This window comes from Sturnira hondurensis, unplaced genomic scaffold (assembly GCF_014824575.4).
Source record: "Sturnira hondurensis isolate 20B ecotype Veracruz unplaced genomic scaffold, ASM1482457v3 Scaffold0015596, whole genome shotgun sequence".
NCBI classification, from domain to species: Eukaryota; Metazoa; Chordata; class Mammalia; order Chiroptera; family Phyllostomidae; genus Sturnira; species Sturnira hondurensis.
In genome coordinates, this window is record NW_028088227.1 from 23,702,845 (window position 1) to 23,725,776 (window position 22,932).

At 47.8% G+C, this 22,932-nt stretch overlaps 2 protein-coding genes across 4 annotated transcripts in view; one reads left to right on the forward strand and one right to left on the reverse strand.

Moving 5' to 3' along the window:
* Positions 1 to 4,126: 4,126 nt before the first annotated feature.
* On the reverse strand, positions 4,127 to 9,047 carry YBEY (ybeY metalloendoribonuclease). Of its 3 annotated transcripts, none has more exons than XM_037065165.1 (5): positions 8,960 to 9,047; positions 8,259 to 8,514; positions 6,968 to 7,096; positions 5,995 to 6,063; positions 4,127 to 4,481 (listed from the first exon to the last, which is right to left on the reverse strand). In XM_037065165.1, the coding sequence occupies exons 2-5, from the start codon at positions 8,466 to 8,468 to the stop codon at positions 4,395 to 4,397; spliced, it is 495 nt and encodes a 164-aa protein (XP_036921060.1). In that variant the 5' UTR covers positions 8,469 to 8,514; positions 8,960 to 9,047; the 3' UTR covers positions 4,127 to 4,394. The 3 variants fall into 3 exon arrangements, with proteins under 3 accessions (XP_036921060.1, XP_036921062.1, XP_036921061.1); XM_037065167.1 differs by lacking the exon at positions 8,960 to 9,047 and adding an exon at positions 8,794 to 8,940; XM_037065166.1 differs by lacking the exon at positions 8,960 to 9,047 and adding an exon at positions 8,644 to 8,940.
* A 74-nt stretch (positions 9,048 to 9,121) lies between these two features.
* Positions 9,122 to 22,932, forward strand: part of MCM3AP (minichromosome maintenance complex component 3 associated protein) — a 52,295-nt gene continuing 38,484 nt past the window's right edge. Inside the window, exons 1-7 of the mRNA XM_037065168.1 lie at positions 9,122 to 9,425; positions 9,926 to 11,244; positions 11,483 to 11,706; positions 15,803 to 15,881; positions 16,353 to 16,497; positions 17,649 to 17,839; positions 22,169 to 22,308. Of these exons, the coding sequence (XP_036921063.1) occupies positions 10,032 to 11,244; positions 11,483 to 11,706; positions 15,803 to 15,881; positions 16,353 to 16,497; positions 17,649 to 17,839; positions 22,169 to 22,308 (1,992 nt within the window). The 5' untranslated portion in view covers positions 9,122 to 9,425; positions 9,926 to 10,031. The remainder of the gene's footprint in view (positions 9,426 to 9,925; positions 11,245 to 11,482; positions 11,707 to 15,802; positions 15,882 to 16,352; positions 16,498 to 17,648; positions 17,840 to 22,168; positions 22,309 to 22,932) is intronic.

The window sequence follows — 22,932 nt, forward strand, 5'->3', positions numbered from 1 at the left end:
ACAGTCACCTGAAGGGCACATGGAGATCAAGTGAGGACCACATGGAGGTCACAGTGGGGCTCACCAGGGGGCACGTGGGTGTCAGGTGGGGGTCCCTATAACTCTGACCTTCTAACCCTGACCCTAACCCAGTATCTGGAGAGTGTACTTCAGGCAGCTGGAGCCATCGGCCTCCTTGGTAACGACTGAGTCAACTACAGAGCAGATGGGACTGATGTCATTTTCTGTGTCAGGGCTGATTCTGAGGAGGTCCAGGGGTCCCTGGCGAGGACCAAACTGCGACGGAGAGGGCCCAGGACAGCGGGATGGCTGCGTATTGAGGGAGAGAGCCTAAGAGTGGTGGGAATGGCCGAGTGTCTATGAAAAAACTGTGGAGGGTCACCAACAGGGTCGAGGATCCAGAGAAAGAGCTGAGGGCTGGAGATGATCGCTGAGGGGACAGAAGTCAAGCAAACGAGGTGGGAGCAGCAGGGAGGGGCCAGGTCTGGAGCACAGGGGCCAGACCCCGATGCACAAAACCCCAAAACGTGGATTCCTGGAGCAACCACCTCTCCAGGAAGGACCACTCAGGACCCAAGTCAGGCCTAGGGCTGGCAACCAAAGGTGCAGCGAGGCCCAGAGTGGGCTGCGTCTGGGAGTGTGAGCAGGGTGAGGGGTAGGTTCTGAGACAGCACTGCTGGGAGTCTGGGTAGAGCATGTGCAGGAGGAGGAGCTCCTCCTTCTCAAGGAAAGATTAACTTCTGGGCAGGACACTCCAGGGTTCTGGGCTTTTCCTTGGGGTTCCTGCTGTCTTCATGCCACACCCCATCCAACACCGAAGACAGTCTGTTCCAGGACATTCCCCAGAGCACAGGTGCTCTGTGACCAGGAGACAGCTTTGGGGTGAGGACAGCATTCAGCCCAGCTGACTCAGAACATGACTTTCTTCCTCACTGTCTACACCACAGACAGCGGCCCACAGCCACAGAGGAGGTGTGGGGAGGACAGAGAAGAGGAAGCTTCTGTCCTGACACCCCAAACCTCATCCTAAACCCCACCTTCATCACCATCCCACCCCAACCCTAATGCAAATCCACCCCACCTCCCCTGCTGCACCTGTCTGGACTCCGAGGGGTGGAGGACACACAAAGGGGTTGGGCTCGTCCTCACAAGCAAGCCTGGGCCCAGGCAAGTGTCTGGGTGCTGTGGTGCCCACCCAACAGGGGCGTCCTGGCAAGGTTTCAGGGTGGAGCCCACCTAGACCCTCATGAGCAGGAAAAAGGGAGCTCAGGGGACCTCCTGAGTAGGACAAAACCCAGCTGTTCCCTCCCACGAGTTTCTTCCCCATGAGTGTCCTTTGTGACTCACAGGAACACCTCACTTCCAACACGCTGGTCCCCAAGCGCCTGTGGGGGTTTTCCTCCTAACAACGAGCAAGTCCTCAACCCTGCTAGACGTCCTCTAGTTGAACTCAGTGGTGACGCTCTGTACCAGGAAACGGCGTCCGGTTCCGCAGGTTCCAGGCTCAGGTCCATGGGATGGCTTTCTCCACCCCACTGCAGGTGCCAACTTCAACCCATGCTGTCACCTCTGCTTCTGGTCAACTGGCTGTTGATCAGAGGTCTCCCTGACCCCGCCTTGGGTTCAATTAGTTTGTTGGAGCGGCTCAGAGCTCAGGGGGATAGCTGTGTTTCCCAGCTAATTAAAAGGACACGGTAAAGGACAGGTGAACAGCCATGTGAAGAGATGCAGGGGGCGGGTGCTGGAGAGTCCTGAGCACAGGAGCTTCTGACCGGTGGTGGAGTTGGGGTGCGTTACCCTCCCCATAGTGAAGCATTCGCTAACCTGGAAGCTCCCCAAATGCTGTGCAATCGGATTTTATGGAGGCTTCCTCACAAAAGCATGACCAATCATGAACTCCTCCTCCTTGGAGGATGAGGGATTCGGGGTTGAAAGTTCCAAGCTTCTAACCATGACTTGGTCTTTCTAGTGACCAGGCCCCATCCAGGATCCCGTGCAGAGTTGCCTCATTAGAATAAAAGGTGCTCCGGCCCCAGCCGGTATGGCTCATTGTGTTGAGCACCAGCCTGAGAACTGAAAGGTCACTGGTTCAATTCCCAGTCAGGGCACATGCCTGGGTTGTGGGCCAGGTCCCTGGTTGGGGGTGTGTAAGAGGCAACTGATCAATGCGTCTCTGTCCCTTTCCCTCTTCTTTTTCTTGCTACAAAAATAAATGAAATCTTAAAAAATAAATAAAGGATGCTCCAGTCACTCGGGAAATTACAAGGGATTAAGGAGCTTGGTGTCAGGAACTGGGGGCAAAGACCAAGACATGTATTTTCTGTATCCCAGGCATGGCCTTGCTGGGTTGACGACATATGCACCTGCAGGCAGGAATGTCAGGTGCTGGAGAATCCAGGGCAAGGCACCACCGGGCCGGCCTGTGGCAGGGGTGGGGCCACACCTGAGGTGGGGCAGGGGTGAAGGCACCCTTAGGTGACATCCCCCTTGGTCCCTCTTGGGCCAGCCTGGGAAGCTGAAGAGGTCTGAAGAGGCCCTGGGAGTGGGTCAGACTGCCTGCGAGCCAAGTCCTGGGTCCAGGGACCTGGAGTGTGGTGGTTGGGGGCTTTGCACAGCATAATGGGAGAGAATAAATATACTCTTCGTCCTGGTTCCTGGCACAGACAGAGCTTCCATCATAAAACCCTGAAATTCCCTGGGCCATGGGGGAGAGGAGGTTCCTCTCAATGAGCCCCTTCCAACTACACCTGAGACTATACTAATGAGGCGACTCTGTTGGCCCCAATAGAGCTTCCCAATGGGGGCTGGTCACCAGGGAAACCAACCATGTGATTGGAGGGTTGGACCTTTCAGTCTCACCCCAATTTTTGGGGCACATTAATCACCATTGGCAGTGATTTAATCAGGCTCGTGAAAATTCGTCCGTTTTTCCCTTTCCCTCACTAGCCCTGTTGGGGGCCCAAGTGTTCCCCGGCCCGCGGGCCCTGGAGACTGCGGTCTGGCAGTGCTCCTGTGCCCCTCCCCGCGTGAGAAGCGGTGGCAGTGCTGGTGACTGGTGCTGTGCTGGGTGGTCCCAATTGGCCAGGGGCATGACGCACTGGCAAGCTGACGGCCCGAGGGATGGGGCACAGGCGCTGGACTGGGGGCAGCAGCTGGCAGCAAGGGCAACGTGAAGTGAATAGGACGCCGGTGGGCACAGGCTCCACGAGACGCCCGCAGCCAGGCTGCGGCCAGGAGCCAGCTAAGCCACCTGGACGGCCCTGCTGCAGCCTTTTGTGTGTCCCAAAGGGCGTTGGCATACACAATGCGCAGCCTTGACCTGATCTGGCAAAGGCTGGAGGGGTTATTGTCTTCGGGTGTTTTAAAAGAATGGGTTTTGAGGCAGAAGCCCACTACTCTTCCAATATTGTATAACCTTTATATTAAAGACTCCTTTCCTTTCCACCAGAACTTTGCCTCTGGGATCTATAGGAGGCTGGCAGCAGAATCCTATGTGGCTGTTCGGTAACAGGCTGCTCAGAAGTACTGGGCACCACCTGGTAAAGCTGGACCTCCCATCCCTTGCCCCAGCACACCACCAGTGCCCTGGACGAGGCAGGGCCAGGCGGTCTTGCTTCAGTCTCGTACAAAGGGTTTTGGAGCCAAGCGCTTTGAATTTACTTTAAACTGAGAACAAGCTTAACTGACTAGGAACAGGCAATGGGCAGCCAACTGTAACTCAGGAACATCACAGGCTCAAGTCCTTGTCCTTGGGAGCAGCGGGGGAAGGGCAGACTGAGTTAGGACACAAATCCAGCGGGAAATATGTTCTTGTGTTTCTAAAGTTGACTCACAGGGGAAACCAAATTCTCAGAATCAGTTTCCCAGTTTCAGGGTCAAAAAGAACCTCTGAGAGGCTGTGTTAGTGTCGTGGCCTCTGCAGCCGCCTGTGCTGCAGCACACCTATACCTGACCGCTTCAGGTGATGGAGGCCCCCACTGGTTCGGTGCCTGTCCCCTCCACCACCTGCTCCCACCCATATGCCCCCAGGCTGCTTGTTCCATCCTCCCTAGTGGCTGCAGAGGTGGGAGAGAGACAGGCCTCATTACCGAAGGCAGAATCCCAGGGAGGAGGAGGTTATATGCTCTGAGAGTTTAGAATTGTTTTATTTACAACACTGAAAGTAACATTTCTGCTGTGTTCTAAGTAAAGACATGAGTGGAAATTTCTCTTCTGCTTTAAGAAATAGTTCCCCTTAGGAATTTAGCTCCAGCTTGGGCACTGACCAGCAGGACCCTCAGTCTGGTGGAGTCTCTGATCCCCGGGCCCCGAAGGGAGGGGACAACTCCCATCCACACAGCGTCCCTGTGTTCTGGAGGGTCTCTCGGATAAACCTGAATCTTCAGCTGTGATCATCAAAAGAGGTCCCTACTCAGGGGCTGAAGCCTGAGCCCAGTGCGCTGGCCCAGCTCCTCGAGAACCTGCTTCTCCTTCTGGTACATCTGAAAGGAAGGAATGGAAACTGACTGTGGACTTGTCCAGCTGGAAGGGCCTCTTAGGCCTTGGGGCGTCCCTGGTTCTGAGCAGGGGTCTGCTCCTTAGGAAATTCCTCCCCCAGGCCCATGTCCATGGCTGTGGCATGGGGAGCCTTGGCTGTGGGGCCTTCCACACAGGTGAAAGGGGCAGGGCCTGGTTCTGCTCACGGCACCCGGCACCTGTGCACAGGGAGTGCCAGCATGCTACAGGAGAGGCTATGGGCAGGGCTGAGGTGGCGATCCTGGGTGGAAAAGAGGAGAGCCTATCTCGGGTCACAGGACAACAGGTACAGGGACACACAGGAGGGAGGGGGTGCAGGTGGCTTCTTCCTGGGGAACAGTGGCCGGGGCTTGGAGGGCTGGGGTCCCTGGTGGACTGCACACTGGACGTGACATCTTGGGCTTTCCCCAAGATACTGAGACTTCGGTCTGTGGGTTATAGAGGCAGGGGTGCTGAGGAGAAAGGGGCAAAGGGGCACAGGAGGGTNGGCATGGGGAGCCTTGGCTGTGGGGCCTTCCACACAGGTGAAAGGGGCAGGGCCTGGTTCTGCTCACGGCACCTGGCACCTGTGCACAGGGAGTGCCAGCATGCTACAGGAGAGGCTATGGGCAGGGCTGAGGTGGCGATCCTGGGTGGAAAAGAGGAGAGCCTATCTCAGGTCACAGGACAACAGGTACAGGGACACACAGGAGGGAGGGGGTACAGGTGGCCTCTTCCTGGGGAACAGTGGCCAGGGCTTGGAGGGCTGGGGTCCCTGGTGGACTGCACACTGGACGTGACATCTTGGGCTTTCCCCAAGATACTGAGACTTCGGTCTGTGGGTTATAGAGGCAGGGGTGCTGAGGAGAAAGGGGCAAAGGGGCACAGGAGGGTCAGCATCTGGCCAGGAGGGGAGGCGAAGCCAGGGTGCAGGTGGGGTGGACCCAGCCTAGGAGGGGTGGGCAGAGCACAAGTGCACCGAGGACTTCTTTTGTTAACAAAAAAGTTTAATAAGCCTTTCAGACAACCTGACTATTTGATTACAAATATAGTTTGAGTACATTAAACATAATGTGGTATGTTGATCAACACGGACCTTCACATGTGGGTAACCAGTGGCACCCCCTGAGGAAACCAACGGCTCCATGACTTTACACAGTAAGTGCCTCTCAGACACCTGCACATCTTAAATCCCGTTCCCAGCTGATAAATATTACCACAATTTCCCTGGTAAGGACCTTTTAACTTTAAACCATTAGAATTTCATAGAATTCTTAGAATTCCATCTCTCTGTTCAGAGAGATGACTGAATAATAGTGACTTAATAATACAGTTAACAGCATTTTGGGAGCCCAGCATTTAAAACAAGTGTAGGTCTTTTTAAATGAAGTAAGCATTTATAAAATTCCTTATTTTACTTTTTTTTTTTTCTAATTTTGGTTTTCTTCAACTGCAAGGGGCAGGTTGGGCAGCCCTGGCTGGTGGGGGAATGGCACCTACCTTTTGCCAACTGGCCTCTGTGCTGTGGGTGAAGCCAAGTAGATGACAGAGCCCATGGGTGGCAGTCACCTGTTAGAACAATTAAAAAGCCATCTCAGGGGTTGGCCATGACCAAGCCATGATCCAGTGGAGGAAGGCAGGGAGAGCTCAGCCCACAACTGGTGGGAGGTTAGGAGGCCTCCACTGGGCCCAGGCTTTGGGAGTCAGTGGCAGCAGCACAGTGGGTATGGGTGGGAGCGAGGTACCGAACCCTCAGGAGCAGATGTCCACAAATACCCCCTGACCCCCCGACAGCAGGGGTGCAGTGCTGCCTACCACAGAGACTCCAGAGCTGGACCAGTCCTGACTATGATGGGTTTCCTGTCACTCAGAAAGAAAGGAAAACGTCCTCCTCTCCCAACACCTGCTCACACTGGGTCTCACATGGAAGGGCTAGGACATCCACCCCACAACATATTTCAGGGCATGGCTATTTGGCTAAAGGACGACTCCTCAATTGAACCTTTGGGGAAGTTAAAATAGGACTTGCTCACACTCAGTGCTTTCAGAACACTGACCCTCTCCTTTTTTTACCTTAAGCAGAGGACAGATCTGGAAGGTCCTGGATGCTAAATCTTGTCCACTTCAGGAAGTTTCCTAAGAAGCTTATTTAGCCTGTCTGTGTTAGCTACACAGCTTGGTGAGCTTGAGGCAAAAGCTAAAACAAGGCCACTGACGGGAGCTTCCCTTATCTCATATTTCAGTCCTGCACAAGCTTCCTGTCCTCTCCCCGCCCCCAGCCCTGACCCAGGTTGTGCAGATCCCACCAGGCCATCGCTCTCTCTCCCTCAGTATCGCTTGTTCTTCACGTAGGTGACAGTGTGGGCAACAGTGTGGACACAGGTAGTGCATTGCCAAGCCTCTCATGGCCTGGATAAAGGACATGGTATTCATTACATCATAGAGAACCCGTCATTGAGGCATCCCCACTTACAGTCAGGATGTCATAGTAATCTTCATCTTCTTTGCACTGCTGGAAGATATACTCCACCCCTAGGACGATGTCCCCCAGATTATAGCCATCTGGAAAATCAGGTTGGGGAATGTCACCTGCTTTCAGATTCTGCAAATGAGGGAACACACTGAGAGAACAGGACATCAGCAACACTAACACAACCACAGGCCTACAGATTCCATTCTGGAAGCCACTGTCCTCTCACTAGTCCTACGGTGGGGTGGAGGACTGCAAAGCCACTACACACAGGTGACATGATGTTTCCACCTTGTCAGAGGAGTTCTTTTTCATTTCTTTCATCCTTCCCAATGCACAATCACAGATTACAACCTGTAGGAGTTAAATCACCACATTGATTCGATGTTGTTTCCCTGTTCTTTCCTCTTGGTATTTTGTCCTAAACAAACAGCCTTTCACATTTTCCTACTTTAAAATCCATAAAGGCCCTGTCTGGTGTGGCTCAGTGGTTGAGTGCAGGTCTGTGAATCAAGGGGTTCTGGTTCCAATCCCAGTCTAGGGCACATGCCTGGGTTGTGGGCCAGGTCCCCAGTAGGGGGCGTGCAAGAGACAGCCACACATTGATGTTTCTCTCCCTCTCTTTCTCCTTTCCCTTCTCTAAAAAATTAAAAAATAAAATTTAAAGAAAACTCTATTAAGTTCAGTCCATTCAGTTGAGCCAGTCATCTATGGCTGCATATTTATTTAGTACTGTTAATTTTATTCTTCTTCCTATTAGTGAAAATAAGTGAGCATTTCAATGCATTTTTATGTATTACACACTTAACATTTTATCGTCTTCCTTCATTTGACTTATTTCCATGGGTGTGATACTAGTGGACTGAAGTATGTTGCCACGCTACTTTCCCAAAGGATTGCTCTGATTTATGCAAGTAACAATGTGTGAAACTGTGAATAAGTCATTTACGTAAGTGAGAGTAATCTGATAGCTACCACAAGTTTGTAGAGAATATTTACACAAGTTCCTTTTATTTAGTGTTATTTAAATTTTTCATTACTTAAAATACTCATTATTGATTCACATTTCAAACTGCAGAAGCACTGCACTAATTCGCGGACTATATTAGGAGGGGCGAGGGGAGCTCAATCCCCATTTCTCCTCCAGTTAGTGGGAGATGGTCAATAGGATAGCTTTGTGTATATTCAAAGTTCACAAAATAAAACTAAAAAAATCACGTCTGTAGTATAATTAACACAGAAAAGTTACACTGGATGGGAGGCTAGACAAGGGGAGGAGGAAAACACGTTTTACCTCATGAAATGGAAAAGAGAGCACATCGGTTGGGAGATTTTTCTTTCTGTAGATCCTGTTGATGTGCTGAATACTCTTGTTGTCAACACAGATGATCCCCAGGTCGAATTTCTGGACCCCTAAAATACTCCTGACTATCTCCATCCTCTGGCGGAGCGGCACTCTTCGGAGGGGGATAGCTCGCTGCAGGTTTCTGAGCACCAGACTCATTTCAGGAAGACAACTGGGGGCCCTTTAAAAACGTTTGTAAAGCAACCTGTGGTTGAAGTTCAAAAGAAGACAAATCAGTCCTAGAAAGTGATCATAAATTCTACAGACACACACGCAAACACAATCAACTCGTTTTATTTGGTGCAGTTCATTGAAAAAATTTACAGGAATTTACATTTCAGCATTAGTTAGATATAAAAATGAAGGTATATAAAACGAATCCATAGAGCCAGGCAAGCCAGAATGTAGCCACAGGAAATTAAGGCAGGTGGAGAGAAAGGGCCGTTAATAGCGAAAGCGGGTCAGCGGGGTATGGGACAAGTAATGGTGGTGGAGGGGCACGAGGACGGGATGCGTCTGATCGGGTCCGAGGCTTCCCCAGGAACCGCTCGACGCTGGCCGAGGCCCCGAAACGCAAGTCTCAGTTATCACCCGCGGGTGGGTACGACGTCCCCCCTAGTTTGGAGAGAGGAAGCCGCCCGTGTACGTACAAGGGCCAAAGCAGAAGAAGACCCCCAGCCCGGACCCTGCGCATTGGAAGTCGTTCAGGTCACTCGGACGGAGAGCGGAACTCAAGCGCGGAGGGCCGTGGGCGGGGCCGAGCCCCACGGGTAGGACCGGAAGTCGGTCCACCACTATTTCTTTCCGCAGCGTTTAGGGAAGTGCTGGCTCCGCCGGCGCTGGTCCATGTCTATTACCATCAGCTGGGCGCCGAGATACCCTGAAGCGGTGGCGTCGCTGAGCTGGAAGGTGATCGCGGCGCGGGGCCCGGGCCGAGCAGAGGCTGCCCCTTTCCCGCGCCGCTTTCTGACCCCGCCGTCCGCGCGTCCCTAACGGAGTGGGTCGGTGGGCCGCCGGGCCCAGGGCGCGGCCTGTGCGGGGACCCACTGCGCAGCTTGCGAGTTGGCGGTGCTGCCTGCACCCCAGCCCCTCCCCAGTCTTGGGAGGCCTCTACGCGTGAGTACTCACGACCTCTAAGCTAGTTCGTTTGGGCAGTATAACAACACATTTTCTTTCTGTGTCTGGAAAGAGTGTTTAGTGGTATGGTTACTCGGAGAAAAATTAGGTGGGAGGAAACACGGATGTTTTAACTGTTACAATGAAATCTGGATGTGGAGATTGGAAGAAGTTAAGAGAAACTCTTTTTAATTTACACAGTATAATGACATTCATTTTTCAAAACTAACATTTGAGGTTTTTAGTAAATTTGTCAGATTAGTCAAAGGATTTGATTTTTAGTTACGCTTTAAACCCCTGTAACAAAGCTATTTTTCGTACCATTCTCCACCCCATACTCCCCAAAAAGAACCCACTGACTCTCAGAACCCACTGACTCTCCCTCTTGGCCCTTTACTGTGACCCCTTTTAGATAGTTTAAGTGTGACATGTGATTAAAAATTCCTGTATTAGTCTTTCAGCAGCACATAGTTCTGATGATCTGAATTTTTGTCTTTCAGCTTACATGAAGATGAAGGGGAGCTCCTTAGTTCAACAGACTATTTAAAGGAACAGGACTGCTTTGTACACTGATTGTTTATTACCTTCTAATAACTGGGTCAGAAGATGAACCCAACTAACCCTTTCAGTGGGCAGCAGCCTAGTGCTTTTTCAACATCTTCCAGTAGTTCCATAGGAGCGTTTCAGGCTAAGCAGCCATTTCGATTTGGTCAGCCTTCTCTTTTTGGGCAAAACACTGCATTATCTGGGAAAAGCTCAGGATTTGCACAGGTATCTAGCTTTCCAGTGTCTTCTGGAGTAGGTAGTTCTTCAGCACCAACATTAGGATTCTCTCAAACCTCAAATGTTGGACTCTTCTCTGGACTTGAACACACTCCAGCCTTTGTAGCTACCTCTGGGCCTTCAAGTTCATGTGTGCCTGGAAACTCAGGATTTACTTTTAAATCACCCAGCCTTGGGACTTTCCCAAGTACTTCTACTTTTGGACCAGAAACTGGGGAAGTAGCAAGTTCTGGTTTTGGGAAAACAGGATTCATCTTTAAACCTCTGGAAAGTTCAGTGTTCAGACCAATATTGGGAGCTGAATCCGAGCCAGAGAAAACTCAAAGCCAGATTACTTCTGGGTTTTTCACATTTTCCCAACCAGTTAGTAGTGGATCTGGGGGACTGGCCCCATTTCCTTTTAATCAGGTGACAAGTTCAACTACTAAATCAAATTTTACCTTTTCGAAACCAGTTGATAGTAGTAATTCAGCATCACCCTTTACACCTGCTTTGTCAACCCAAAATGTGGAGGAAGAGAACAGAGGCACTAAATCACTATTTGGGAGTCTTAATAGTAGCTTCACTAGCTTCCCCACATCTTCAGGCTCTTTGGGAGAATCTTTCCCAGTTAACAAAACAGGTGTCAGACAAGGATGTGAAGAAGCTGTTTCCCAGGTGGAGCCTCTGCCCAGCCTCATGAAAGGACTGAAACGGAAGGAAGATCATGACCGCTCCCCGAGGAGACATGGCCACGATGCAGTGGAGGACTTGGACCCTCTGTCTAGGGGTGATCATCCTCCTGATAAAAGGCCTGTCCGCTTGAATCGGCCTCGGGCAGGCAATCTGTTTGGTCGGACAATACAGGATGTCTTCAAGAGCAACAAAGAAGTTGGTCGTCTGGGCAACAAGGAATCTAGAAAGGAAATTGGTTGTGCTGAGTCTGGGGAAAGTGACCACATGGCCATCCCAGGAGGGAGTCAGTCTGTTCTGGCACCTTCCCGGCTTACAGGTGTGAGTAAAGAGGAAGAAACTGAAAATAGAGATAAAAAGGAAGGTGAGCTCTAAAAATGCTCAGCATACAGTTAATCCTGCTGGCAAGTTCTTGGTAATTTCCCTGGGTGTTGGCCTGATTTTTTGGTAACTCCCCTGTAAACATTAGGGATATTGATGTACCATAGGATCCTGGAGCAGGTCTCACATCCATGGAAATTTCTTTTGCCTTACATAGTTGGTGCCTCCTGTTTGAAAACATTACATCTACAACAGTTCTGTTCCCATCTCTGACCCCCTAGATTTTCTAAGAGGAACTCCTGGGCGGCAGAGTAAAAGAAGTGACAGCACAGACCGCCTTGGGGGCTTCTCCCCGTCCGAAGTTACGGCGATCCAGTGCAAGAACATTCCCGACTATCTCAACAACAGGACCTTTCTGGAGAACTATTTTGGCAAAATTGCTAAAGTGCAGCGCCTCTACACCAGGCGCAACAAAAAGCTTGCTGTGGTGTATTTCCATGATCATGTGAGTATGCACGACTGAACTTATGTGAATGGCAGAAATAGGTTTTAAAGTGATAAAGTGTTGTCACTTTGAAACCTGTTTTTTCATCCATCAGTTATTTGCTTGCTAGAATATAGGAACGTACTAGAAGATTTTACTCCGAATACTAGCTTCGGAGAAGCTAGAACAGCACCGTTTATTTCGTAACTGGAGTCATCAGTGAAAAGTTTGTTGCCCCTACTGAATGCAGTGGCGAGTCCCAGGAAGTCAGATTCCTGTGACTTCGGGATGGCTCCTTAGGTGTGGCTCTGTAACCACACAGCACTTTTCCAAGTTTGAGTTCTGTTTTGTTTGTTTTGTTTTATTTAGTCCTAATACATGATCACTGTAAACATTCAAACAATACAGGAAAAAGTGAAATCCCTTGTAATCCCATCATTATTCAGAGATAACTGCTTATGTTTGGTTTATACTCTGACTTTTAATACACCGTGTGGCAAAAGTAGGTTTACAGTTGTTTGTATGGGGAATAATACAGTTAATAAATAACACAAAAATAAACTCTGTTCATGTACTAACAACTGTAAACCTACTTTTGCCCTGCCCTGTATGTGTATAAATGTACCTACGCATGACACAGTTGTTGTAGGGTGTTCACATACATCGATTGCTCACGTTCTGTAACTTTAATCTTTATTATTTTAAAAAATACTCTTGGGGAAAATGAAGTTCTATAGAAATTTATAAAGTAGAAAGCATGTTTTCATAACTTTATTAAGTGGTAGAGGTGTTCTCTTGTCAATTTACTATGGGAGGGGCCTTCCCATAAATTATGGGTGATAAAATCACCTGTAATTCTATCCTCTTTAAGATATCAGCTGAGTGTTTCGGTTGATGTTTTTGCAAATATGTGGTCACATTGTTTTTGCACAAATGGGATCATGCTGTATACACTCTTGGTAATTACATGTAGCCGTCTCTAGTATTTTCTGAAATCAGTCTAGGATGTGATGGTTAAATTCTACATGGCATTCTATCCTGTTGACATACTAACTTGAACAGTGTTCTACTTGTGGGCATTTTTGCGCATATATTTCTGATTAGTTTATTTCCTTTGTTTAGATTTCTGAGAGTAGAAGTTCTGCACCAAAATATATGCACAGTTTTAGGGCTTTTGCTATTTGTTCCTTCCTGTTGATTTTTTTCCAACTCACTGGCCTTAATAATTACATTCACAGTGTTGTGCAGCCATCACCACTAGTCCCAGAGCTTTTGTATCAGCCCAAACAGAAACTCAATAACCATTAAGCGGTAACTCCCTTTACTCCCCTCCCCAGCCCGGTGACCTCTAATCTACTTTCCATCTCTATGAATTTTCCTATTCTAGATATTTCAAATAAGTAGAATCATACAGTTTGTCCTTTTGTGTCTGGCTTTTTCCGGTTAGCATGATGTTTTCAAGGTTCATTCATGTGGTTGTGCTTCATTACTTTTTATGGTTGAATAATATTCCAGCATGTGGGTAGACTACATTTTGTGTTATTCATCTGTTGATAGACACAGATTGTTTCTCCCTTTTGGCTATTTTGAATAATGCTGCCATGAGTGTGATTTGCAAATCTCTCTTGAGAGAATAATGCTTTCAGTTCTGTTGGGTATATACCTAGGGGGGAATTGCTGGGGCATATGGTAATTACTTCCTGCTTTTTAAAGTTCTTTTCTGGCTACGAACCACTCAGCCAGATCAGTAAGAGGGGCGGAGGCAGTGGCAGAGTGGAGTCAGGCTAGAAAGATCATTCCGTCCAACTGACCCAGGAGCGGAGGTGGAGGCAGTTGGTGGATCCCAGGCGTGGGGTGGCGACAGGCGGACCCAGTGAGGGTGCAGGGCGGCTGGCTGACTGTGGTCACACATTTGTGAGCAGATAAACCAGGCCAAGGAGCAAGTAGTGGGACAGACTGCACAGGCTAGGGCCTCAGTGATGGGAATTAGAGCCTGAAAGCACCAACTGGAAAGACTTTCTCAGGGTCGAGGGGCCAGGAGAGACTCCCAGGCTCACAGAGAGTTCATTGGAGAAGACCCACAGGGTCCTGGAGAGTACACGGGCCACACACCCAGGAACCAGCACCAGAGGGGCCCAGTTTGCTTGTGGAAAGCCGCAGAGGGGACAGAAATCTGAGAGAGAGCAGAGCAAAACGCCATTTTTTCCCTCTCTGACCCCGTCCCCACATATAGCATCACAACCCAGTGACTGGGTTGCCCAGCCCTGGTGAACACCTAAGGCTCCGCCCCTCATACATAACAGGTGCGAACAGACCAAACATTATGACTCAAGAACAGCTCAAAGCCCCAGAGCCTATAATTCTAAGTCACTAAGAAATAGCCAGCCTTTCAGATGCACAGTTCAAAATACTGGTGATCAGGATGCTCACAGAATTGGTTGATTTTAGCCACAAATTAGAGGAACATATGGAGGCTAAACTAATTGAAATGAAGGGAAATGCACAGGAAATCAATAGTGATGGAAAGAAAACTGGGACTCAAATCAAATCAGAAGAAAGAAAGAAACAACCAAACAGAAAAGAATGAAGAAACAAGAATTCAAAAAAATGAGGAGAGGCTTAGGAACCTCCAGGACATCTTTAAATGTTCCAACATCCAAATTATAGGGGTACCAGAAGGGGAAGAGGAACAGCCACGAGTGGAAAACTTATTTGAACAAATAATAAAGGAGAACTTCCCCATTGTGGCAAAGGAAATAGACTTCCAGGAAATCCAGGAAGCTCAGAGAGTCCCAAAGAAGTTGGACCCAAGAAGGAACACACCAAGGCACATCATCATTACATTAGCCAAGATTAAAATGAAGGAGAGAATCCTAGAAGCAGCAAGAGATAAGGGGACAGTCACGTACAAAGGAGTTCCCATCAGACTGTCAGCTGATTTCTCAAAAGAGACCTTCCAGGCAAGAAGGGGCTTGAAAGAAGTATTCCAAGTCATGAAATCCAAAGACCTACATTCAAGATTGCTCTATCCAGCAAAGCTTTCATTTAGAATGGAAGGGCAGATAAAGTGCTTCTCAGATAAGGTCAAATTCAAGGAGTTCATTATCACCAAGCCCTTATTATATGAAATGTTAAAGGGACTTATCTAAGAAAAAGGAGATAAAAAATATGAACAGTGAAAGGACAGCAAACTAGCACTTATTAACAACCACACCTAAAACAAAAGCAAACTAAGAGGACAGCTAGATCAGGAGTGGAACCATAGAAATGAAGATCACATGGAGGGTTAGAAACAAGGGAGTGGGAGGAGGGGAAGAGGGGAGAAGGTACAGAGAATAAGTAGCATAGACGGTAGGTAGAAAATAGACAGGGAGGGCAAGAATAGGGGAAATAAAGAATCTAAAGAACTTGTGACACATGGACATGAATGAAAGGGGGGGAATGAGGGGGAGCGGTGTGCAAGGTGGAGAGGAGTGAAGGGAATGGGAAAACTGTAATGGCATAATCAATAAAATGTATTTAAAAAAATAAAGTTCTTTTCTGGTTATTGCAATGTGCTTATTCCAGCTGAACCTAAAAAAACACATTGACATTATAAGCAGTTCATTGATACATACAAAGCTCTGAGGTCCCTGATCACCCCCATCTTTCCTATTACCCAGGAACAAGTACAGTTACTAGTATGGTGTGTGTTTTTCTGTACATTTTCATGGGTGTGTCTGTAGGTATACTAACTTGTACTTGGTTTTGTTATGTTTTGTGAGAAATTGTATCCTGTGTGTATCATTTTGCAGCTTGCTTTTATGTGTGTGACTTGGCTGTATCTTTCCAGTGTATGTGTTATCAGATAGTGAGAATTTTATCAAATGCCAGTGAGGCCATGGTTATGGGTTCTATCAGAGTAAAGTCATTAATTTAAGAAAGAGACCAAACATCAGGTACGAGACAGGTAGGGGCGGCGAGGACTGCAGGGCTAGAGGCCACCAGTGGGGTGAGACGGGCAGCAGGTGGAGCTGCCCCGCTGCTGCCCAGGCATCACTGACTGCGTCTGAGTGTTGCATCTCCCTTCCTGTGCTCTCCTGATGCCTCGTACTCTGTGTTGTGGACTGTTTTCCAGGCTTCTGCAGCCCTGGCCAGGAAGAAGGGCAAAAATTTGCATGATGATGTGGCTATCTTTTGGCACAAGAAGAAAACAAGTGAGTTTTCCATTATTTTTTGCACGGTCTCTAATGCTTTGTGTGCAGGGCCCTTTAAACCTTGAGTGGGAATCCTTCCCCAAGGCCAGTGGGAGGCTGACTCTGAGTGGATCCTTGTGTCTCATAGTGTTCCCTTGGGCTCCTTTGTAACCTGCTGTAACAATTATGAGAATTTTACTTTATCACAAAAAAGTGAAAAATATAGCCCTGGCTGGTGTGGCTCAGTGGATTGAGTGCCGGCCTGGGACCCAAAGGGTGGCTGCTTATATTCCCAGTCAGGGCACACGCCTGGGTTGCAGGCCATGTCCCCAGTACAGGATGTGTGAGGGCAACCACACATTGGTGTTTCTCTCCCTCCCCTCCTCTTTGTCTGAATATAAATAAATAAATAAAATTTAAAAACAAAAAGTAAAAAATCCAATGTCAAAGGACGTGATATCATAAACTCTGTTCTGACTCTTGCATCTTCAGGTCCCAACAAGAAAACTTTTTCCCACAAGGAGAAGAAACCAGGGGAGGGCGAAGCTGGCCAGAGCACAGAGGACACGCCTTTTCAGCACTCCCCCCTTAGCAAGCCCGTGGGGAGGGCTGCGGCCAGCAGTCTCCTGAGTAAAAGGTGCGGCCGGCCGTTCCTGTGGCTGTATCTGACATGGCCTGCGGGTTCTTTGACTTCTAATGTCAGAAAAAAAGAGAGATTTCACAGCAGTCCTGCCAAAGCATGAAAGGGAAGTGGGATGATATGATGACACCTGAGTTGAGGCTAAGGGATGGTGGCGGGGGGAAGAGGAGAGGAGGACATGGGGAGGAGTGGGGGGGCGGGGAGGACATAGGAAGGTTGACGTTGAGAGCTACTTGCCGGGGCCCTGAAGAGGCCCTGGGCCTCCTCAGTCGTCTGACTGGGTCCCACGTGTTAATCAGTTGCTGTCATGCAGTTCTGCCTGACGTATCAATGTATAAGCAGTCACTTTTTCCCTGAAAACTTCTAACTGGCCATGGTAAAGCATGTATTCCTAATGTCCTCTCGAGTGATTATCAACATGGCTTTTTGTAGGCTCAGCTTATCACAGTGGACCTGCCAGTGGGGGGCAGTCTGTATGGGAATCTCTGTTCCCAAATGTCCCCTTCTCCCCTCCTGCTCTGTCCTTCTCGCTTTCTTTCACAGCAGCCCTGCTCCCACGGGTCTTCTGTGTAATCCTTCACCCAGTAAGGCCTGTGTGTTGTTTTCCTTGCTTTCTGTTACACAGTTAACAATTTAGTTGCTGGTTTGCTTTTGCTTTTTCCTTTCTCAATTCTGCTTGTATCTTCTTTGACATTCAAGTTCCCAGAATTCTGGGAGCCAGCTGGAAATGGGGAAGCTGACAGAGAATGCCCGGGTTTTTCTAGTACCTCCTTCTACTGAAGTGAGGTTATATATGAACACACGTAGGCATACTGTTTCCTCATGGTGTGAAGTGTTTGCTTTTTTTATTTTCAAGCTGAATTTCATTTCTTTGATCTAGAAATCTGTGCATATTCATTGTAGCTGTTTCAATGGACTCATCTCATTTTAAAAGAAGTGTAAAATAGTTCAAATTTAAAATGGTGGGGAATGACACGAGGAACACGTTTGTGCTCATCACTCGAGTTACCAGGGCGCCTCTCGCTTCAGTGTGTAGTTCACCAGCCCTAGGGGAGCGGAGGGTCTTGAAAGATAAGGGAAGTGTTTGGAAGTGGGAATGGTGCAGAAGCCAGATGGGTAGGAGGCCCTGATGTGTTGCTTTCTTGCAGCTCCCCGGTGAAGAAGCCAGGTCTTCTGAAGGCCCACCCATTTGAGGGAGAGTCTTTTGACTCAGGCTCCGAGGGTTCCGAGAGTCCCGGGTCGTGTGTGTCCTCCCTCAGTGCGCTCTTAGGCACTGTGGCCGAGACGTCTGAGGAGAAGTACCGCCTGCTGGACCAGAGGGACAGAGTCATGCGGCAAGGTATGGTGGCTGCCTCTCTGTAGTGTCCAGAAAGCCATGTAAAGTCGTGGTAAGGTCTCCTCCGGAGCTGGAAGGGAGGGGCCGATCCTGAGTGTGGGCAATGCGGTTGCAGAGCCTCAGGGCCTCGGGTGAGCCGCAGGGATGGTTCATCAAACAGCCTTTGTTGTTTACTAGTCTCTGAAGGGAGTGAATGTAGGCACGGATGTGCAGGTATGTTTTTGATTGTACTTTCTCTTCTTCTTATAAAATTTATTTATTTTTTAAAAATTGCATTTTATTGATTATGCTATTACAGTTATCCTAATTTTTCCCCCTTAGCCCTGCTCCACTCAGCGCCCGCTGCTCCTTCAGGCAGTCCTCCCACCCTTGTTCAAGCCCATGGGTCATGCGGATAAGTCCTTTGGCTATTCCATTTCCTGTGTTGTATCCCGCTGGATCTTCTGGAACTACCTGTTTGTACTTCTTAATCCCCTCACCTCTTCCCCCTTTTCAACCCCCTCCATCTGGCAACCATCAAAACGCTCTCTACATCCACGATTCTGTCTCTGTTCTTCTTCTTTGCTTAGCTTGTGTTTTAGGTTCAATTGTTGATAGATTTGTAATTTTTGCCATTTTATTGTTCATAGTTTTGATCATCTTTTTCTTAATTAGTTCTTTCAACATTTCATGTAATGATGGTTTGGTGATGATGAACTCCTTTAGTTTTTTTCTTAGTTTTCTTCTTTAGTCTGGGAAGCTCTTTATCTGCCTTTCGGTTCTAGATGATAGCTTTGCTTGGTAGAGCAGTCTTGCTATAGAATCCCGTTTCTCATCACTTTGAATATTTCTTGCCAGTCCCTTCTAGTCTGCAAAGTTTCTTTTGAGAAATCAGTTGACAGTCTTATGGAAGCTCCCATGTAGGTAACTAACTGCTTTTTTAAACTGCTTTTAAGGACCTTTGCCATTTTAATTATGCCGTGTCTAGGAGTGGGCCTCTTTGCATCCATCTTGTTTGGGACTCTCTCTGCTTCCTGGACTTGCATGTCTGTTTCCTTCACCAAATTAGCGAAGTTATTTTTTCATTATTTTTTCAAATAGATCTCTAATTTTTTACTCTTTCTTTTCTTCCTCTGATGCCCCTATGATGTAGATGTTGGATCTCTTGAAGTTGTCCCAGAGGCTGCTTACATGAGAGGATATAAACTTTTAAAAAACTTATATCTTATTTTAAAAGAATTTTTTTCCTTCTTGTTCTGATTGGTTGTTTTTTGCTTCCTTATATTTCACATCATTGACTTGATTCTTGGCTTCATCCACTCTACTGTTGTTTCTCTGTAAACTGTTCTTTATTTCAATTAGTGTATCCTTCGTTTCTGACTGGATCTTTTTTGTGCTGCTGAGACCCTCACTAAGTTCCTCAAGCATCCTTATAACCAGTGCTTTGAACTCTGCATCTGATAGATTGTTTATCTCCATTTCATGTAACTCTCTTCTGGAGTTTTGATCTGTTCTCTCTCTTTGGCCATGTTTCTTTGTTCCCTTGTTTTGGCAGCCTCCCTGTGTTTATTTTTGTGTATTGGGTAGAGCTGCTTTGACTGTTTAGAGCATGGCCTGATATAGTGTGTCCTGTAGGGTTCGGTGGCACACTCTCTCCTATCACCCAAGCTGTGTACTTGAGTTGTGTCTTTTGTATGGGCTGAGTACACCCTCCTCTTGTAGTTGAGCTTTGGTTGCTGCTGGCAGATCATAGGAGGGGTTTACATAGGCAAGTTAGCTGCAAGGACTGGCTGGGACCACTGACCACCAACCTCTTACCTCCATGGAGGATCAGCTGTGCTGGGGCAGGGTGGCGGTTCTCTGCAGTGGTCTGTAGCTGTCCACTGGATGCGCTGACCCTGGGGTTTCCTAGGTGGTGCAGGCTAAGGTCAGCCCCTACCTGTATTTTCCCTGGGGCACCCTGCCTGAGCTATAAAGCAATCTGAGATGGCTGCTTCTTGTCCTGGGCTTGGAGATTCCCAGGTGAAGCCAACCTGTGAATCTAGGCTGCTTACTGCTAGGGCTGGGCCTGAGACTCACTGAAGCCAGCTGTTGCTTGTTTGATAGAATTTAGGAAGTTGTGAAGCATGAGCCAAGACAAGCCATTCATATGGAAAAGCAGCCTGAGTGGGCCCTTAAGTTGGGTGCAGTGGAGTCTCTGAGGATCTCCAAGGCAGGTCAAACAGTATTGGCCAGGCTGGTGGAGTCTCAGATATGGCACCAGCTTCCCAGCTCTGTGGCTCTGTTGGGTGAGGGTGTAGAAAAGGGACAATGACCTCTGCTCACCTTGATGCCGATACTTCATTCTCTCCCTGTGCGCCGCTGGTGCCCTTCAATCTGCTACCCCAGTGCTGGAGCTCGGGGTGAGTGTGAGTAGGTGTGTTTCTCTGTGGGTTAAGTGGGACAGCCTGGTGCTCTAGAAGTTCCTTCCACCAACTCAGTCCCTGTTGGCCTTTATAGCCAGGAGTTGTGGGGGCTTCTCTTTCTGGCACTAGAACCTTGGGCTGGGGTCCTGGTGTGGGGCTGGGACTTTTTACTCCTGAGATAGCCCTCCCGAATTTTTATCCACCACACGTGGGTGAGGGACCAGCCCATCCTGTGTCTGTGCCCCTCCTGCCAGTCTGGGTGGATGTGGTTTCTTTAATTCTGTAGTTGTCACTTTCATTTACCTCAATTTCTGATGGTTCTGAGTGATGGTTGTTCTGTATTTTGGTTGTAATTTTGATGTGGTTGTGCAAAGAGGCGAGCTGCATCTGCCTATGTTGCCATCTTGATCAGAAGTCAAATTTACTTTATTTTTGGAAGAAAGTCTATAAATCATTGATCCATGCCAACTTTCAGGGCAATTTTTAGACCTTCAGAAAGCACACATGAAAAAAATAAAAATTTTATTTGACAAATCACAAGTAAAATTCGGAACTGTCAACCAGGTGTGAAAAGTCTGTAACTCAGATAAAGGGCTGACTCCTGGTAAAGGCCCTGTGCACATCAGTGTGAAACAGACCAAACCTGGTGGGAACGTGAGGAGGGGCACAAGGAAGTATCCTGAATTGGCTCTTAAGTACATGGAAAGATGCTCACCCCATCACACAATGAGAGATGCAGATGACCCCCCTGGGGGTACTGCATCCTAGGGCAAGCTGAGCGCTCACACTCCTGCAGAGGAGGGTAGGTGGGTGGCATCTTCGAGACACGAAAACTCGTGTGTTTGACTTAGCATTCCATGTCCAATGAGTGTATCCCACACACACTGTGTGTGTGTGAGAGAATCACACATGAGGTTGTGGCAGTAGGGTTGGACACTGGCTGTCCACAGAGCGAAATTGTGACCAATGCACTGGAAGGCTGGGCTTGTTTATGGAAATTCCACAAGATTTGTTGTGAAGTGGGGAAAGCAGGGTGCAGGAAGTCTGTGGGGTGCTACCATTTGTATACAGAGAAGGGAGGAAAGAGTGTGTGTCCATGAGTGAGCGTACTTGCTTTGTGTGTGCATAAAGAGAGGGAGCGAGGTGTGAGGGTGTGTTGTGTTTGGGGCGCTGTTATATCTTTGGGTTATTCAACCCCGTGACTGTATTACCTATGCTAAAAATAAGCAATCTGTTAACATTAAATCTATGGGCAGTGAAAAAATAAAAGGAAAAGGCACATGTGCTCTTTGTAAAGTTTTTTTTAAAATTACATTTTAGCGGTAGGATTTTTCCTCATTTCAAAATCAGTGGGATGATTCTAGTGCCTCCTTAACACTGTAGTAAAAACTGCCGTCATAAACTGGGTCACTGCCATGGTGATGTTTGTGTTCCAAGTAGTTACTAAGTACTGGAGTTCTCCAAAATAAAAATGAAACATATATTTTGAGTTGTGAAGTTGTTCTTTGCATTTCATTTAAAAGATACTTTTGTAACTTTTAATTTTGTGGGAAATAATAGTGACCTATTCGTGTCAGGACCAGGTAACTTCCATTTTATGATTGTTATATTAAAAATATGAAATAGGGAAAGTTTTAAAATAAGGTTTTCTACGTATTTTGAACATTTACATTTAACAGATGTACTGTAGCATGAGTGTTTATTACCGAGGTCGTCACAGGAGCCCCGGGCTCCCTGTGCGTCCCTGTCTGTGGCCAGGAGGCCTCGGTGCTCTGCCCCCTGCACAGGCCGTGCTCTTCTTTCCCTGAGCCCAGTGTTTTAAAAATACTTCTTACCTTTCATGATTTGTGAGGTTTGTTTTTGTTACTTCTTTTATCACATGAAAATGCATTTCTCTGAATTCTTAGTAACTGTGGTATGTTCTTACTGTTTCCTTGACGTCATTTAGCTCGGGTGAAGAGAACCGACCTGGACAAAGCGAGGACTTTTGTCGGGACGTGCCCTGACATGTGTCCCGAGAAAGAGCGGTACATGCGGGAGACGCGGAGCCAGCTGAGTGTGTTCGAAGTGATCCCAGGGACTGACCAGGTGGAGCCGCATGTTCCCCAGAGCCCCCTACAGGCCGCTGTTTGTGACTAGTTGTCGGGCTGGAGGTGGGAGTGCAGGGGGGGAGACTATCCTTTCATCATTTCTGTCCATCGTTACATGTGATACGGGACTTGACTTTTTTAGGGTGTGGTGGGACGTATTGTTAACAGTCATGTGACGTTGTTTGTGTTGTGAGCTGTGCACTACGAAGCCTTGTGGAAGTGCCAGGACCACACAGGACCCTGAGGCATAGTGTAGATGCAGATTTATTTCACAGATTGAAAACTTTTTCGAATTTCTTTTTTCTTTCCACAATTTTATTTTTATTCTTTCCTGTGTTTATGTTTTGCACATTGGAGATTATGTTCTAGATGTAATATATGAACTTTCACTTAAAATTATATCATGAACATTTTCTTGTATGATGAACTCTATAAGCATTTTTACATAACAGCATATTATTTATGTGGTTCTGTCAAAACTCACCATTTTGCAGTCATGAGATAGGCTGCTTTTAGTTTTCCAGCCGTGTTAATAATTTGGTTGGACATGCTATGTGTAATGCCTTGGAGGCATTCAGATTATTTTCCAGTCAGAATCTAAGAAATAAGTTAATTATATCAG

What these genes read in the sequence shown, in the direction of transcription:
- YBEY (XM_037065165.1), bottom strand. Translation starts at nt 8,468, where the DNA reads ATGAGTCTGGTGCTCAGAAACCTGCAGCGAGCTATCCCCCTCCGAAGA. An exon ending in TCTCTTTTCCATTTCATGAG is followed by an intron (nt 7,097 to 8,258) that starts GTAAAACGTGTT and finishes CCTCATTTGCAG; the next exon opens with AATCTGAAAGCAGGTGACAT. An exon ending in CAGAGGCCAGTTGGCAAAAG is followed by an intron (nt 4,482 to 5,994) that starts GTAGGTGCCATT and finishes CCTTCCTTTCAG; the next exon opens with ATGTACCAGAAGGAGAAGCA.